This window comes from Myxocyprinus asiaticus, chromosome 41 (assembly GCF_019703515.2).
Source record: "Myxocyprinus asiaticus isolate MX2 ecotype Aquarium Trade chromosome 41, UBuf_Myxa_2, whole genome shotgun sequence".
NCBI classification, from domain to species: domain Eukaryota; kingdom Metazoa; phylum Chordata; class Actinopteri; order Cypriniformes; family Catostomidae; genus Myxocyprinus; species Myxocyprinus asiaticus.
Window position 1 is genome coordinate 27,833,740 of NC_059384.1, and position 15,596 is coordinate 27,849,335.

Sequence of the window (15,596 nt, forward strand, 5' to 3'; positions counted from 1 at the left end):
TTCCAATTATAGTACAAATTTTTTTTTTCATTTCTGTCTTGCAATCTTTGCATTTCTTGCAATGCATCCATGGCAGGAACAATTCCCGCTAGTACTCACGGTGGTTCTCGCATTGATAACACAAACATACTGTGTTTGCAGCAAAATAATAGAATATGAAAGACAAAGATTTGGGTGGTATTATGGGGTGAGGCATTCTCATTCTAGAGAGCATTGTATTGGAAAATAATCTGTACACCTCTACAAACAAGATGCATCGTCAATATTTTTAGCCAATGTGTAACATATCTGCTAAAATTTATTTTGTCAACTTTTAGGAATATACTACCATATAGATGGTCTTAAAGCTGACAAAATGTCATGGTGTCTTCAATGACATTACCCACAGCAATAATAAAATTTAAGCTGCCAGTTGAACATAAAGCTATTTTTGTATAAACTCTACCAGCCATCACTTTGAGCTGTTACAATCAGAAAAAGTTTAGGGAGCGTGGGTAAATGCCCATATGCAGGAGGCAGGGAGTCAGGCCTTGTCTTTTGACCTTGAACGTCTTGTCAGAACATTTTGTATGTGTGAGATACTAAGCTGAATCTACTCAGTTAAACACTTGCTACAACGCGGCCCTTAAACCCCAGGAGCTACATCAGTCATAACTACAGTGTACAAATACTGTATTGTTGCAGATATACCACAGAATACAGATATCTTTTATATGACTGAATGCAGTTGTGTGAATATGGACCACAATGCACCTTTTTAGGCATGAATCTAAAGATCTTTAATATGAGAGTTTGATTGCGCACCTTAGAAAGTGTTTTTAATTAATTAATGTAGACAGCTTCGATAATTGTAACAGGAGAAATTTAGTTTTGATGCATCACAACAGTGTAGACAGGGTGTAACTGTGGGTCTTTTATGGTCGCCAAAGCAATGCCGCAACTTGCGGAGTACAGAATTCAATTAATTTTGAATAAATCCAATCAGATTTATAAATGTATTATTGTTTTATTATTATTGTCTAATGTCTAACCTCAGGTGTTACATACTGTGAAGCTGTGTTTGAACTGATGCCAGAAATTTGTTATGAATAATTTTCTCTTTTGATTTGCGTCCATCAAGTTAAAGAGATAAAATAAAAAGAGAGATAATATTTAAATGAAAAGAAGGGTTAAAACACAAAAAGATTATTGGTTATCGGTATCGGCCTCAATGAGCTGTGAATTATCAGTTATAGTATTGGCCCAGAACTTCCCTAAATGTAACAGAATTAAACTGATGTTGAATTCATCCAATCAGATTTATACTGTATTATTGTTTTGAGTCTTTTGTTTCTAACTCAAGTGTTACATGAAGCTGTTTTTGCACTGATGCCAGACTTACATTTGTTACGTATCATTTGACATCTTTTGATCTTGCGTCCATCAAGTTCCAAAAAAAGAGAAAATATTCAAATGAGATGAAGTACATTTAATTGATAAAAGTATTTAATTCACTGGATTATCCAAATATAGACATTACTACCTGGTTATTTAGTATATATAAATACATTTCTTCAATGAATTTCCTGTAAAAAATAACTATATTATTATGTAAACTGTTACCGTAAAATTTTGGTCATATTGCTCAGTCCTACTCTTTTATATATCTCTTTTTCTCACCCCTTCTGTAAATTTTGTTTGCGAGCGTTATGTGTGCATCCTGAAGGGGTGCAAACTTTTTTCTTTCACCTTGAGTAGCAAATCTATGTAAGCTGACACCATGTGCACTGCCTTCCTTTCTCCACTGTTGACAGTACGGCAGATCATTAACTTCTAGTTGAACATAGCACCACTGCCCCGTTCTGTAGTGCAATGAGACCAGTTCCTGTTGTAGCAGTGTAGCGATCTGATGCAGTCACATGGCCCATTATTTAAATACTTACTCATATGATGTCATAAAATAAATGTGTTTAAACATATCAACATCTCATTATGCAAAAAAAGAGAAGCCATGAGTCATCATAAATCCAGCCCCAAACTGACAACCACATGATTTGCAAGCACACAAGCAGTTAAACTCATACTTGCACCCATGCAGTCAATTCAGGATGGACTTTAAATACACTCAATCATCATTCATTTTAAAGCTCAATCAATATCCTTCAGTTTTAAACATCTAAACTAAAAAAAAGAAAAGAAAAAAGAAAAAAAATCTACTCTATTTACTCAATTGATACATGACTTGTATTACAACATACATTTTCTGTAAAGCTGCTTTGAAACGAAAAGACCTGACTTGACTTAAACTAGACTGGAATTTTCAAAAACATCTCTGGGAGGAGAAGAGGACTTCCTTTTCCTCTAGTGGAATGCTGGCGTATGGCTTGTTTCCTTCTATAACCCTCTTGGCTTCAGTTCAGGACCAGCGAGAACTGACTCTCCAACTGACTATGTTTATCTGCCCTCTGCCGTGATGACACTACGCCATAATCAGCGTGTTACGAGGCATATAAGGGGAAGTGTCATCCATGTTTGGATTTTTACATTAATTGGAATTTACAATTTTCATTAGATCCTCCTTGTTTCAGCGCTACAATACACAGTCACACTGACCTGCTTAAAAAGTCCATAGGCCACTTCTTGTGCAATCAAAACTTAATAAAGACTACCAAGGACAGTTCTCATTTAAAAAACACTTTACACAAATACATTTATTGTGATGCATCTTTCAAAATGTAATATAAGCTTTTACTTTTTGTTTGTTATTGGTTGCAATTCGTAAGATGTACCTGAACTAACAATTTAAAAGTTTTTTGGCGTTTTTTCGAGTTTTGTCTGGGCCTGTTTTGTGGTACCTGTACTGTACTTTGGTGTGTCTGTATGTTTAATCCAGCAAATTACATAACTCAGTGTGAGCCCAATTTCCTCAAAAGGGAGTGAAAGAAGCCTGAGAACTAGGCCACAACCTTTCCATGTTATAAGTACATTAAACAATGCATTAAAAGTTCACAAAGAGAAATATCAGCCATTTGAAAAGACATTTTATCAAACCAGGCTCAATAAATTCAGAACAATGACAACCAAATTACCACATAAAGCACAACAATTTTTAAATTCCAACAGAAACAGTTTTAGGGTGATTTCACAGAACTGTAAAGAAATGTCTAGGTCATATTTCTCTCAAAAGAAATAATAATAAAAATAAAAAATAAAAAATAAATATATATAATTAATTTAAATATGTATTTTTATTTATATTTTATATAAATATTTTATTAATATTTATTTTAATATAGTAAAATGATATTTTTAATAACGATATATATATATATATCGTTATTCAAAATATTGTATTATTATTATTATTATGCTATTGGGGGATTGAAAATGTTGCAATGCTAAAAAAAAAAAAAGTCAATTATTTAGTATTTAGTATTTTTATAATTTTGTTTTTTCTTTTGATTGAAGGGTTAATTGACTTTTTGTCATAAAATTCATACTTGAAGCTTTTGGAACACCAAAACACAACAGTTGCCAGCCAATGCAATGAACATTTATTATGCAAATTAGCTAAAGGCAAGTCTCTGATTGGGGAGTTCTCTAAAATAGAAAGGCGTGGAAAACTAACACTACAGGGGGATGGGCAGCTTGAATTCAAAACTTCAGAGACTTTTCTCCCCCAGAGTTCTACAGGAGTGTTAAGGGGTCAAAAGTGACACCTGTTCTCCCCGCACAGGAGTGTTAAGGGATGAATTGCACGCTCTAATGGGAGCCATGTGATGCAGCAGTGTGGACAAAAGGTAGATTGAGATGCCAGAGCACCATTTGCCACTTTCCATTAAAAAGCAGGATGCTGCATCCATCAAGTCTCTTCCACCTGCATCACTTTCTAACCACAAAAACACATGTTTACAAATGGAAAACAACAGCTATTCATTATTTAGGGCTGCACCCTAATTCGCGTAAATCTTAAATAGTATGCAGTGTTGAGTTTGGTTTATAACCACCAACACTTGTCAGACTGCACAACACAATAGCATCTTTATATTAATACTGAACAAACAAATCACCCTTGCTTTGTCAATTCAAGTATAAATGCGTCCATTTGGGCGCATACAACTCTGACCCTCATTCACATATTTATGAAGTCCTACCTGGTTCTTTCTTCCACTGCGGTTGGTACTGGGGCTTTTGACAGGCACCTTTGTGGGCGTGGTGTGGGCAGAGGCTACACCGCCATTAAGCTGGGCTGCTTTCATCACAGTGCTCATCATGGAGTTAATGGAAGACAAGTCCACTCCATCGGCTACCTCCATCTCTTCGTCTTCTCCATACTGTCCATTCTCCCATTCATTCCCTTCTTCCTCTATAACCGCCGAACCCTCTGTGTACATTTAAAATCAGTTAAAAATATTAAGACACTATTAATATTTATATTATTATAGATGGCACTTAAAATGTCATATGTAAAACAGAATTAATAGATCAAGTTATCTGTTCATACCTGTGTGCATTGTTTGTCTCTCTGTGGGGGCTGGGCTCTGTCTGTTCTCACTTTGCTCTGCCTCCTCCTCCCCAGTGGTGGTGCAATTTGCAGTTTCTGTTTTCATTTCTTCCATTAAATTTTCCATAACTATACAGAAAAAAAAAAAAAAGTTGTCAGATGAGTTGAGGGTGGTTTCAGTGCACTGGAACTTATGGGTATACTCAAGTAAAACAGAACAAAACACACACACACACACACACACACACAAAACACACACACAGAGAAAAACACCCAAACAGAGAAAAAAAAAAAAAACACAAAACAAAACAAAAGTCTTGTAAAATCACAAATTGCTAATCTTTACCAACTTCAGAGTGAAAACAGCTAGTTAGAGAACTTCGTTGATGTAGCTTCTTTAAGCAAAAACTTTCTGGTTACGATTTGGCTCACTGAAAAGAGGGAACGAGACATTGGTCAGCTACGGGAAATTTCTCTCAGGAGTGATGATATCTGAAGTCTTTTAGAATCACACCAATCTATTGGCAGATGGTGCTTCACGCTCCGCCCCTGATGCATGTGTCATTGCGGACATATAAACTGGAGCACAGTGCCATTTCTTATGTTGGTCACTTCGACACTGCGTCAATATCTGACGCTATGGGAAAATGTGTTCTTACTGAATGGGTGAAGCCACTTGATATGGAAAAGAGAAGGCATGCAAGGCTGGGCCGGCGACAAATCATCCTCAAATCTCTGCGCTCTATTTCCTGTCCTCCTGTGGTTCCTCAAAAGCTGCAGAAGGAGTTTAACGGGTGGAGAGGGGCATGGCTTCGGCTTTCAGAACGAAAGCAAGCGAAGAGCAAAGCGTCATGAGTTTCATACATTCACAGTGAACACAGTCAGTCTCAGTGAGCGCAGCTTATATAAAACAGAGTCTGTGCCCATCAGACAGAGGGATATATCGCTCGTTATTTTCATGTGCTTGTAGAAACATCTGCAAAACGTCATCTTTATAAAGATGTCGTTACACAAAAGGCTCTTTTAGTTTCTTTTCACTGAAAGAAACATACACAATACAACACAATGCACAATATAAAACACAGTTTTAAAAGGATACAGTGTTCGTGGGCACACAAGCAGTGAGGTAGAAATGATCCATTCTCTGTTAAGGTGTGCAGTTTCAATGATGAAGCGAAGATTTGGAAGTCCAGAGTACGAGAGATAAAATTGCGATCCTGAAGAGAGAAATTCTGATGAAATGGCGCTGTGCTCCAGTTTATATACCGCGGTGACGTGCGCTTTAGGGGCGAACAAAGCTTCATCTGCCAATAGTTTGGCTTTATTCTAACAGGCTTTAGAGTCACTCCCCGGAGGAGTTTCCAATAGCATCAGCTACTGATACAATGTTGAACTGACTGACTTGAAAGGGAACATACAGAATAAGCCAAGGCCTGACTTGCACATTGTTACCATAGAATGGCACAGTAATCTTTCTACTCTTGACAATTTCAGACAGACTTCATGTATAATAAAAATAAACACAAAGTGGGTAAACCTCAGGATGAACAAAACGAATGGAAAATTTTTCCAAATGTACACCACAAAGGGTACTTGCCCAGTTAGAGGGACATAAAGTACATGATGTATTTTCTCTACCCTAAACACAGAAAGTTGAGGCAGAGCACACACATTCCCTTGGCCCTGTTGGTGCTTTATGGCTCCAGCACCTGTCTGTAGAGCACAAGTGAGAGGGATTGCGTCTATCTGTCTCATGAGCACATGAAACCACTTGCAAACTCATGTACATAAAAGTAATCATTCAAAAAGCCTGATATGATCAGATGACAACTATGGAAGTCAATCTTCCATTCTATATTCTACTTGCACTTTCATTCAACCCTCAGTTTCCCTTTCTTGACATCAGAAGTCTACAAACATTGTTGAAATATACAGCAAATGTATAAACTCCTAGCCAATAATGTGTGGTCAAGTAGCTCAGACAAGGGAAGTCGGTAGGCATGGAAGGCGTTCACCCAGTTTTCGCCAAACTACACACAGTAACACAGGTCACTTATTGACAAATCTCTGCTTTGGTCGGCACAAGATTGGCAGATGGCTGTCTATGCTAATCTGGATGAGTAAGGGGGTCTTAGCGGTACTTTGGGAGGGGGGTTGTTATGTGCATTCCTAAGACTGAGGGGATGATGGGAGATGCTAGAGATCTGCTTAAAAAGCAGCACTATGAGTTCTGGTTATGAGTTACTAAGTGTGTTAATGACTAAGAAGAAATGGTTAATGTTTTAAAATCAGGAAAGGGAGTTGGAAAGATTGCCAAGAGGAAGAATGGGAAAGACAAAGAGTTGGGAGATAGAGAGAATGAGAGTGAAAAACCAAAAATGTCAGCAAATTACCTAAATTACTAGTCGACTAATCAGTCTTAAAGAAGTCCTATACTTATGTCCTTAACCTGTTTTTAATTATGTTAACCATCTTGCATTTAAAAAAACAGCTAGTTGGAGCGCAACATAATGGATCCTAAAAAAAAAGCAATGCGCAATGACCAAAGACATCCATCTGAAAGTGTATAGCTATAGTTGCGTTGCTTTAGGCACAGCACGCTGTCAGTACACGAATTAAAGCATCACCTCTAATATATCAAAACAATATAAGAAATAACAAAAAATATATGAAAAAAATCCATATAAACTAGTAATTTTAACTAATAGACTTGTCGGTTGTTTGATGACTATTCAACCATCGTGATCCATCCTTGCGAGACTCTCTTCACTAATTACCTTTTCCCATCCACAGCCTCACAGGAAGCTCCTTTGCAGTCTGGGCTACTTCCTCCTTTGGAGAGAGGATAAGGGAATGTGAGTGAGTATGTGTGTGAGGAGACAGTCGCATACAGGATCTGCTGTTGACTGGACAGCAACAACATTGTAGACATGATCAGGGGTACAAACTTAGCACCAACAAGTGAAACTTTTCATAAGACTTTTAGCCAAATGGTGGTAAACCAAATTTCTCCAATAACAGCGTGCCAGCCTGGCATTACATGTGCTCTACTGGATTTGACCCTAATAGATCCTTCTCAATGGGACGGATAAACAATGTGTGTATTGTGGAACCTCAATATGACAAATAACATCTAACAGATGCTAAAGTGGTTGCCAGGGCATTTCTATTTGGTTGCTAAGATGTTCTGAATTGTTGTTAGATCATTGCTAGGTGGTTGATAGGGTGTTTTGGGCAGTTACATACTGCCCCAAGCCAAAAGAGGCCATGTCCAAATGTCTATGATATTCTAGTCTCTACGTAAGGCTTGGATCCATCCTCCACTGCAAGTCTGTGGTATTTATTTTTGCCCATTTTATTATCCAGCAGGTGAAAAGTCATTTTGAAAAGTACACCTTTACATCAACAAACCGTACAATCTGAGGTATCATTCATGTCCGTAGCACAAACGGTGCTGGACTAATTACATGCCAAAGTTTAATATTCTGGGTTAGGAATTTGGATACAAACCCCTAAATATGAACAATAATAATAGTGATGCACCACTAAATACCATGGGATATTACCATCAAATACCATCACTGAACTATGGTACAACCACAATCATTTTTTGCGGTATAAGAAAGACAATTTTTCATCATATCATCCAGTGCCCTAAGGCTAATGTACACACTTTATTTTTCTGTTGCATGCGCACTATGACTGCTTTGTGATACTCTTTTAGAACAGTCAACAGCAGACGTGTGCGCCGACGACGTGCAAAGATGTGGACCGATGAAATTTGTGTCACGTGCATTGTGGGCTACTCTCTCAAAAAACCAGACTGCAAATACCACTAGTTTTCAGTCAAACACTTTTTTACAAGGATAAAAAACAGTCTAATAACTCTGGAAGCACCGAGGTGAAATCATACACAAGCAGCCAATCACATCAAAGCTCAACTGTAAATCCATTTCCCCTCATTAGCTGAGCAGCTCCTCTGATTGGACGTTTGGGTGATGGGTAGCATGTTTATTTGCAGGAAAATGAAAAACAGTTGATGACTACAGTGGGGTGGGGGACAAATTAGCAGTATGACTCAAAGGGAAAACAAAAAGGAAATAAACAAGAATAGGACAGAGGGGAAAAGGAGAGGAGGGAAAACCTGTATTGGGAGAGATGGGTGTGGAACAGACACTTTTGGGTTCTGTCGATGATTAGAGGTAAAGACTAAAGGGATTACACAAGAACAAGGCAGGTTTAGAGTTGTGCAATGATTTGGGGTGGAAGTTTGGTGTGTGTGTGTGAGGGAGTGAGAGATAGAGAGAGAGAGAGAGAGAGACATAGAACGAGTTGCACTTGTGTGAGGGAGTGACAGAGAGAGAGAGAGAGATAGAACGAGTTGCACTTGTGTGAGGGAGTGACAGAGAGAGAGAGAGAGATAGAACGAGTTGCACTTGTGTGAGGGAGTGACAGAGAGAAAGAGAGAGATAGAACGAGTTGCACTTGTGTGAGGGAGTGACAGAGAGAGAGAGAGAGAGAGAGAGAGAGAGAGAGAGAGAGAGAGAGAGAGAGAACGAGTTGCACTTGTTATTAGATTCTCGCTCCCTTGCCGGGAGATAGTTTTGGGGGGGGATCTGGGGGGCTGCTGTTTCTACATCTGTTCCCACCCATCACTCTTACTTTCCCCTCACACACACACATTCAACAGAAAGTGGTTCTTGCACATCCTTGTTAAAAAAAAAGGCAACAAACAAAATGTGCGGGTGGCAGAAGTGATTTTTGTGAAACTGTGAATGTAGAGCATGCGGTATGGACCTGTTTGCGTGCATGCGTGTATGCATGAAAGTGTGCGAGCTTTTGAGCACGAGTGTTCATCAGCACACAAGGGTGGAAAAGTCCTCACACAGTGCCAAACCGAGCAAGCAAGAATGCTTCTGCTGCTCTCTCTCCATTTGCTTTCTCTCTCTCACTCCATCTTGTTTTGTCTTCCATGTCTCCCTTACTGCCTCTTTTCTCTTCTCTCATCCTGCTTAAAAACCTCTTCACAAATCTTCTCCACTTCTCTAAAATGTGAATGGCCCACAAGACCTTTACAAAGTCATGAAAAATAAATAAATAAATCACTTTTAAAGGTGGTAGAAAGAGTCTAATCCAAACAACAACAAAAAAAAATCTAAATTAGCCAGAATTTGTAGAATGTAGACTAGGTTTCACATCAAAGCTCTCCAATCAAAAACTTTTCATAACAGGGTGTTAGTTGGAATGTAATTTTACTGGAGTGGGTTTAAATATAGTAAATAAGTGTTCATTTGAGCTCAGAGTATGAGACTCTTATTGGTAACTAAAAGAATGATGAAAATTAGCCCCACACACACACACACACACATACACTTAAAAAAAAAAAAATCTTTTACATTAAGTGACTGGAATTTGTAGAATTATGTGTATGGGTTTTGAAATTCTGCATAAATTTGAACTTTCGGAGCTAAAAAAAAAAAAAAAAAAAAAAGGTCTAAAAAATATTTATGGCCAGCACATTCCTACAGTTCCATAAACTCCCAAAAAGAGGGTCTCAGCTCTATAATAAAATTTTTGTCAATGGCTTATTTGAGCATCAAGATACAAATCCGCTGACAGCATACATTTTCATAATAGGATGTCGGACAAGCCATAATCTGTAATGCGATTTTCACAGAGAAAACCAATAAAAGGCAAGTGTGAGGCACTGCATGAGTGTATGTGTTTTTGTGATGAAGTGATGCCATTATTTACAGCCCCATGGAGGTCTCTGGTGCATTAGGAACCCATATATGGGTAAAAATAAAATTCCCTTAGCACAATGGTTTTTATTTCATTAACAAAAACTTCACACACACAAACTTTTTGAGTGAACTATCCCTTTAACAGCCCTTCAGGTCAAACTGTACTTCGGTTTTCCGCATGCTGCTACATCTTGCACAGAGTGCCCATGACGCAAATATCACCATCAGCACAGTATGCACGTACTGTCCATGTGCAGCCTAGTTTTCTATACAGTCGCATCTGTGCATGTATTTTGCAATTGCACCTTGCATTTACTGTACTAAAGAACATGTCCATATGGGCTCACGGTCCAAAGGAGGATACTTTCAAAGGCTAGAATGCTCGACCGCACACAAGACTTAACGGCACGCATCAAAACTAAGTATACCCTAGCCTTTACTTTGCACAAATGCAACCAGCAGATCCTTCGATACGACAATGTAATGAAAACGATGCCAAATATACTAGCCAATTGAAAAAATATAGTTCAAGTTCAAAGTTTACGGTCTAGAAAATATTCAAGACCAATACATTTGTGTTGTTTCACAAGTCACAAACCAGCCTAGGTGAAAAGCGTGACATTGAACAATTCGCCAAAGGCCCGTTCTTCCATTTACCCTACCATGTGACACACATGTGTCTCTGCTAAGTCCGAAAACACCTGACTATTTATTAGAGCATTCCTAATCTAAATTTACCTTAAACTTGGGCACAAATCCAAATCATTAACCTCGAACCACAAACCCTATCCCCCACTTTGGTCAAAAACTTGGCAAACAGGGCTTTTTCCCTTCCTTGAGAGGTGCAGAATAGCTCTGGCTTAAATTCAATTGGAGCCCTTATTAAAGTAATTGACCTGGCTTCTAGGATGCAAATGACAGAGTTGGGGTGGGTTGGGCATTCCGAGGATGAATGCCAGACAATAGCTCCAAGCCAAGCTGCCAAAAGTGACACGTGCACTTCAAAAGCAAACGGATACTGTATGGAACAACCCTGGTGTCTTCATGTTACTTGCTGGGAAGAGAGGGTCTTGAATGGCCATTTTATATAGGGAAGGGATATAAGATGAGAAAGGGAAGCAAAAAAGAATCATGTTCTTTCTGAGGGGGAGATGGTTGAAGAAACAAGTTTGCTTAAGTGCTCTGAGGATATATTGAGTCAAAGCAGAAGTAAAAAATGGGGCAGAGAAGTCTTCATAAAGCTAGGGGGTTGTGACATGGTAAATCCAGTGACCATATGTTGGCTGTTTATTACAGCCTCTAGTGGGTCTTCCCAGACATCACAGTGCTCAATAGGAAACCAGAATCCAGGCTCTCTCTTGTGTGAAATAAGTATTAGCTCATGCAGATAAATGAGGCGGAAGAGGAAGGAAGCAACTCCCATATGCCTTACAGGATCTAAATGACCAAAGCTCTGAGAGAAAAAGAAGAGTATAAAAGAAGTTTCCCCCCAACCTCTCATCTATCCTCTCCACCAAACATACGTTTGAGTGATTCTGAGCGGCTGGGACCCATCCTCCGCCCATTGAGCCAGCATCCTGTCCTGACTTGCCAAGCCAAGTTACACAAATCCTTTTACATACATGACACCCAGTGACAAAGAAGACTCACTCAGTCACTTACCTAGGGAGCACACCTTAATTCACATTACATTTTTTTTTTTTTTTTTACGGACAGACAAGTTTAATTTACATTTCACCAGCTTTAACTTTTCACATCTTACTCTCTAAGGGCAAAGATCAGGGTATCAGTAGAGCACTATGTTTACAGAGACTGAAAGAAGGGGGTTGGTGTGGGGCCAAACTAGGACAGAGTGGAAGGAATATTATCTCCTCTCTTACTCACATAAATCACACCCGCCTGCTCAGTCTTTCATTCCTTGGTTTTTCCTCAGCATCTCATTGTGTAAGCCGCCCTACAGTTAAATGTTAAGTATTACACAAACTCTCTCCCTCTTTGAGATGGCTCAGTGGTGAATAAGCCTATGATCTTTATGTAATGGCCAACTGAACTAGCATTGTGTTCAAGGCGAAACACAATGAGACTTTATAAACCATTTCCAAAGTCATAAAAGTAATGTCCTTCAGCAGAAAAGTGTCCTTATCAGCACGTATTGTGTGGCCATCCAGCCGAAAACGACAGCGATCAGGAAAATCCTGTAACCTGATCCAGGATAATTAAAAGCGGTCTAATCAAACAGCACAAATGCAATATGCCCTGTTGAGCAATTTGTTGGGGGTTTGCAATATTGAGGACTGACAGCCAAAATCAGATTTTTCATAGATCCAACAAAATAACATATGGAGTAGATGCACTTTTGGTGGCAACACATAAGACGCATTCCCGTGTTGAAAAACAATCAAGACTAAGCACAACAGAATGCAACAATGCAGAATGTAGGGAATGTATCTTGTAAGATGTTAAGACATAAGACATTTAGGGTGAATTCACTAAGAATGAACTGCGCCTGATAAAAGCGCCGGATATTTGCACGCGCTGTCTGCACTAGTTTAGCGCCTGATTCACTAATGGGGCTTTTCCACTGCACCGTACAGCTCGACCTGACTCTGCTTGCTTTTTGGGGGTTTTCCACTGTGGATAGTACCTGGTACTTTTTTTTCAGTACCACCTCGGTCGAGGTTCCAAGTGAGCTGAGCCGATACTAAATGTGACGTCAAAACCCTGCAGATCACTGATTGGTCAGAGAGAATCGTCACTACCAGCGCCACTGGATTTGCAACATGGGACATCAACCCGCTAGTTTTAAAGTTAGCAACAGCGATAGCAGTATAATTTGTTCAAGCGACTTTCGAATTGTAAAAAGAAATGGCTGTGCGCAAAACCACGCCGTGGTCAATGAACGAGGTGCAGACATTCCTCTCGTTAGCGACGAACGAAACACGGCTACCACCGGACCTACCAACAGTGTAGGGAAAAGTTAAAAAAACTTAAGTGACTATAGAACCATCAAGGACCACAAGAGCCGGAGTGGTTCAAACTGAAGAAAGTGGAAGTGGTTCGACCAAATGGACGCCATCTATGGCAATAGACCGGCGAGCAATGGGAGGGAGAGTGCCCTGGACTTGGCCATGGCGTTGTTGGAGTCCACGATGGAGGATGGTACGTTTTGTAATGTTAACTCTATATTCTGCTTGAAAGCTTCACTTTATTTAGTTGACCAGCTACTGGAAAGCTTGCTTCTAAAACAACCAGGCCAATTTAACTGTTACACCTGTGTAAAATCACCATACAACAACTGCTTTATGCAGCACAATGAGCTAGTAGCTAACAGCTAGCGGTCGTGTTATTGTTTATGGTCAGTAATGTTTGTGTCGCGTTTAAGATTATGTCACGGCAGTAGAGGCGGCGCAACTATGACGATCAGCCTATAATCCCACCTACATTGAGGCAGCACTGAACTGCAGTGCAAAAGCAAGCTCAGAAAAGTAAAGTCAAGTCGAGTCGAGTCGAACCGTAATGTGCAGTGGAAAAGTGCCATAAAAGAACTATGCATATTAAGCAACAGTGTAGACACGCCCTGGCTTTAATTGGCTTTATTTAGAAAACATAGAAAGGAGGCATGTTTATGTGTGGAAAAGAATAACAGTCATTTAATTTAAATACTCAAGACGCAACGCAATCTCAGCACTGATTGCCCCTGCTTAAACTAGATTGCGGGTGGTTAGTGAATAAGATGCAGCTTTTTGCACTGAAATACCACACCAAGTGGTGCGACAGTTTAGTGAATTCGCCCAAGTGTGTTTACACACACACTATTACGCTGATAGCTACCAAAAATCAGCTTATTTTAAAAATCCGACAACTCAAAAAAACCTGCGTTTAAATGAGATTTGAAATCACGTGCACAACACTTGCGGACATCGGATAAGCCACTAAACACGTGCACTACAACTGCTTTGTAATACTCTTTTAGAACAGTGATCTCTAGGTGCATGTGCAGATGACAGGCACAGATGCGGACTGTCTGCATCTAGAAAAACTGGGCTGTACGCAGTGTTGGGAAAGTTGCTCCAAAAAAAGTAATTAATTACTAATTACATATTCTACATTATAATTAGATTACTGTACTAATTACTCTGTCTGAAAAATAATTAAATTACTCATTATTAATTACTTTTCTAAAACTCAAAACAACTTTGACCAGGTGGACACTAAAAGGATAGACATCAAATTATTATTTTAATTCTTAAATAAATCCTAAAATCAAATCAATTATTCTTGAACTGTTCTTAAACTGTTCCTAAATGGTTAATAAAATCTGTAACTCAAAATCGATCACTCTTTATAATCTTTCTTCAAGCAAGTACATTTGTTGCAAAAGGCTTTATGTATTTCATGTAAGCATCATAGGCAACACTCGTAACAGTATAGTAACAATAAACATTTTTAACAAGGCACAGCGGCGCCTCAGCAAACCAAAGCAGAAGGGAAAAAATATTGGCTTACTGTTTGTCACACACTGAAACTTTATTTGGACTGAAAATGTACAATCTGGAATCACTGTTCAGCCCAATGGTGGAAAAACAGTTTTAGTGACACCTGCGCCAAAAACAAGCTAGACGCAGCGCAACCAATGAAACAGAACACAGGTGTCTCGAGGTGCAATTTTAAATATTGAACTTATTTTTTAACTTGGCATGGCGTCTAAAATCCGTTGGTCCTAAGCGAGACTTGAAAAAGCAACACGCACTGCAGCAGTCAAGGACGTCCATCTAGTGCGTGATTACATCAGAAAACAATTAAAACACAGTGCAGATGTGCGCAAAAACACGTTCGGTGTGAACAGACCTTGCGATCTCTCAAAAGTGTATATCTATTTTGCCGTTTCAAGTGCTTCAGTGGTTACTTGTGCTTTGGATCTGCATTGTCTTCTTATCTGCATTTGTCATAAACACGTATTAAGGGGGATAATTCTATTTAGTAAAACAGCCACTTGTATCTTCCGTCCTCTTTTCACTTGAGCAATTTCTCAACATAGTGGCATGAGCTAAAGCACGCAGGCATATTGCCAATTAATTTAAAGGGGCGACACTGAATTAGAAAACAAATGTTATCATTAGAAATTAATTTTCGATTTTCAATTCAATATCGTTTGATATAGAATTGTTTGAAAGTCTATACAGTATGTAATGCAAATACATCCTAAATAACTGTAATTAAATTAGTAAAAAATGAAGAGTAATCCCATACTTCACTTTTTCAAGGAAAAAAGTGATTTAATTACAGAAATGTGTTACTTTTTAACGCGTTACACCCAACACTGGCTGTACGTGCGTACTGTGCTGATGACACAATTTGCGTTACACACT

At 38.9% G+C, this 15,596-nt stretch overlaps 1 protein-coding gene across 10 annotated transcripts in view; it reads right to left on the reverse strand.

Moving 5' to 3' along the window:
* LOC127431961 (ras-responsive element-binding protein 1-like) overlaps positions 1–15,596 on the reverse strand; it is a 74,595-nt gene that overhangs the window by 23,461 nt on the left and 35,538 nt on the right. For 5 of the 10 annotated variants that reach the window (XM_051682639.1, XM_051682638.1, XM_051682641.1 and 2 more), the window contains 3 exons: positions 7,261–7,315; positions 4,484–4,612; positions 4,134–4,363 (listed from right to left, as the gene is read on the reverse strand). In XM_051682639.1, the coding sequence (XP_051538599.1) occupies positions 4,134–4,363; positions 4,484–4,612; positions 7,261–7,270 (369 nt within the window). In that variant the 5' untranslated portion in view covers positions 7,271–7,315. Of the gene's footprint in view, positions 1–1,381; positions 1,413–4,133; positions 4,364–4,483; positions 4,613–7,260; positions 7,316–15,596 lie in introns of those variants that run through there. The other 5 variants (XM_051682644.1, XM_051682643.1, XM_051682642.1 and 2 more) reach the window with 2 other exon arrangements.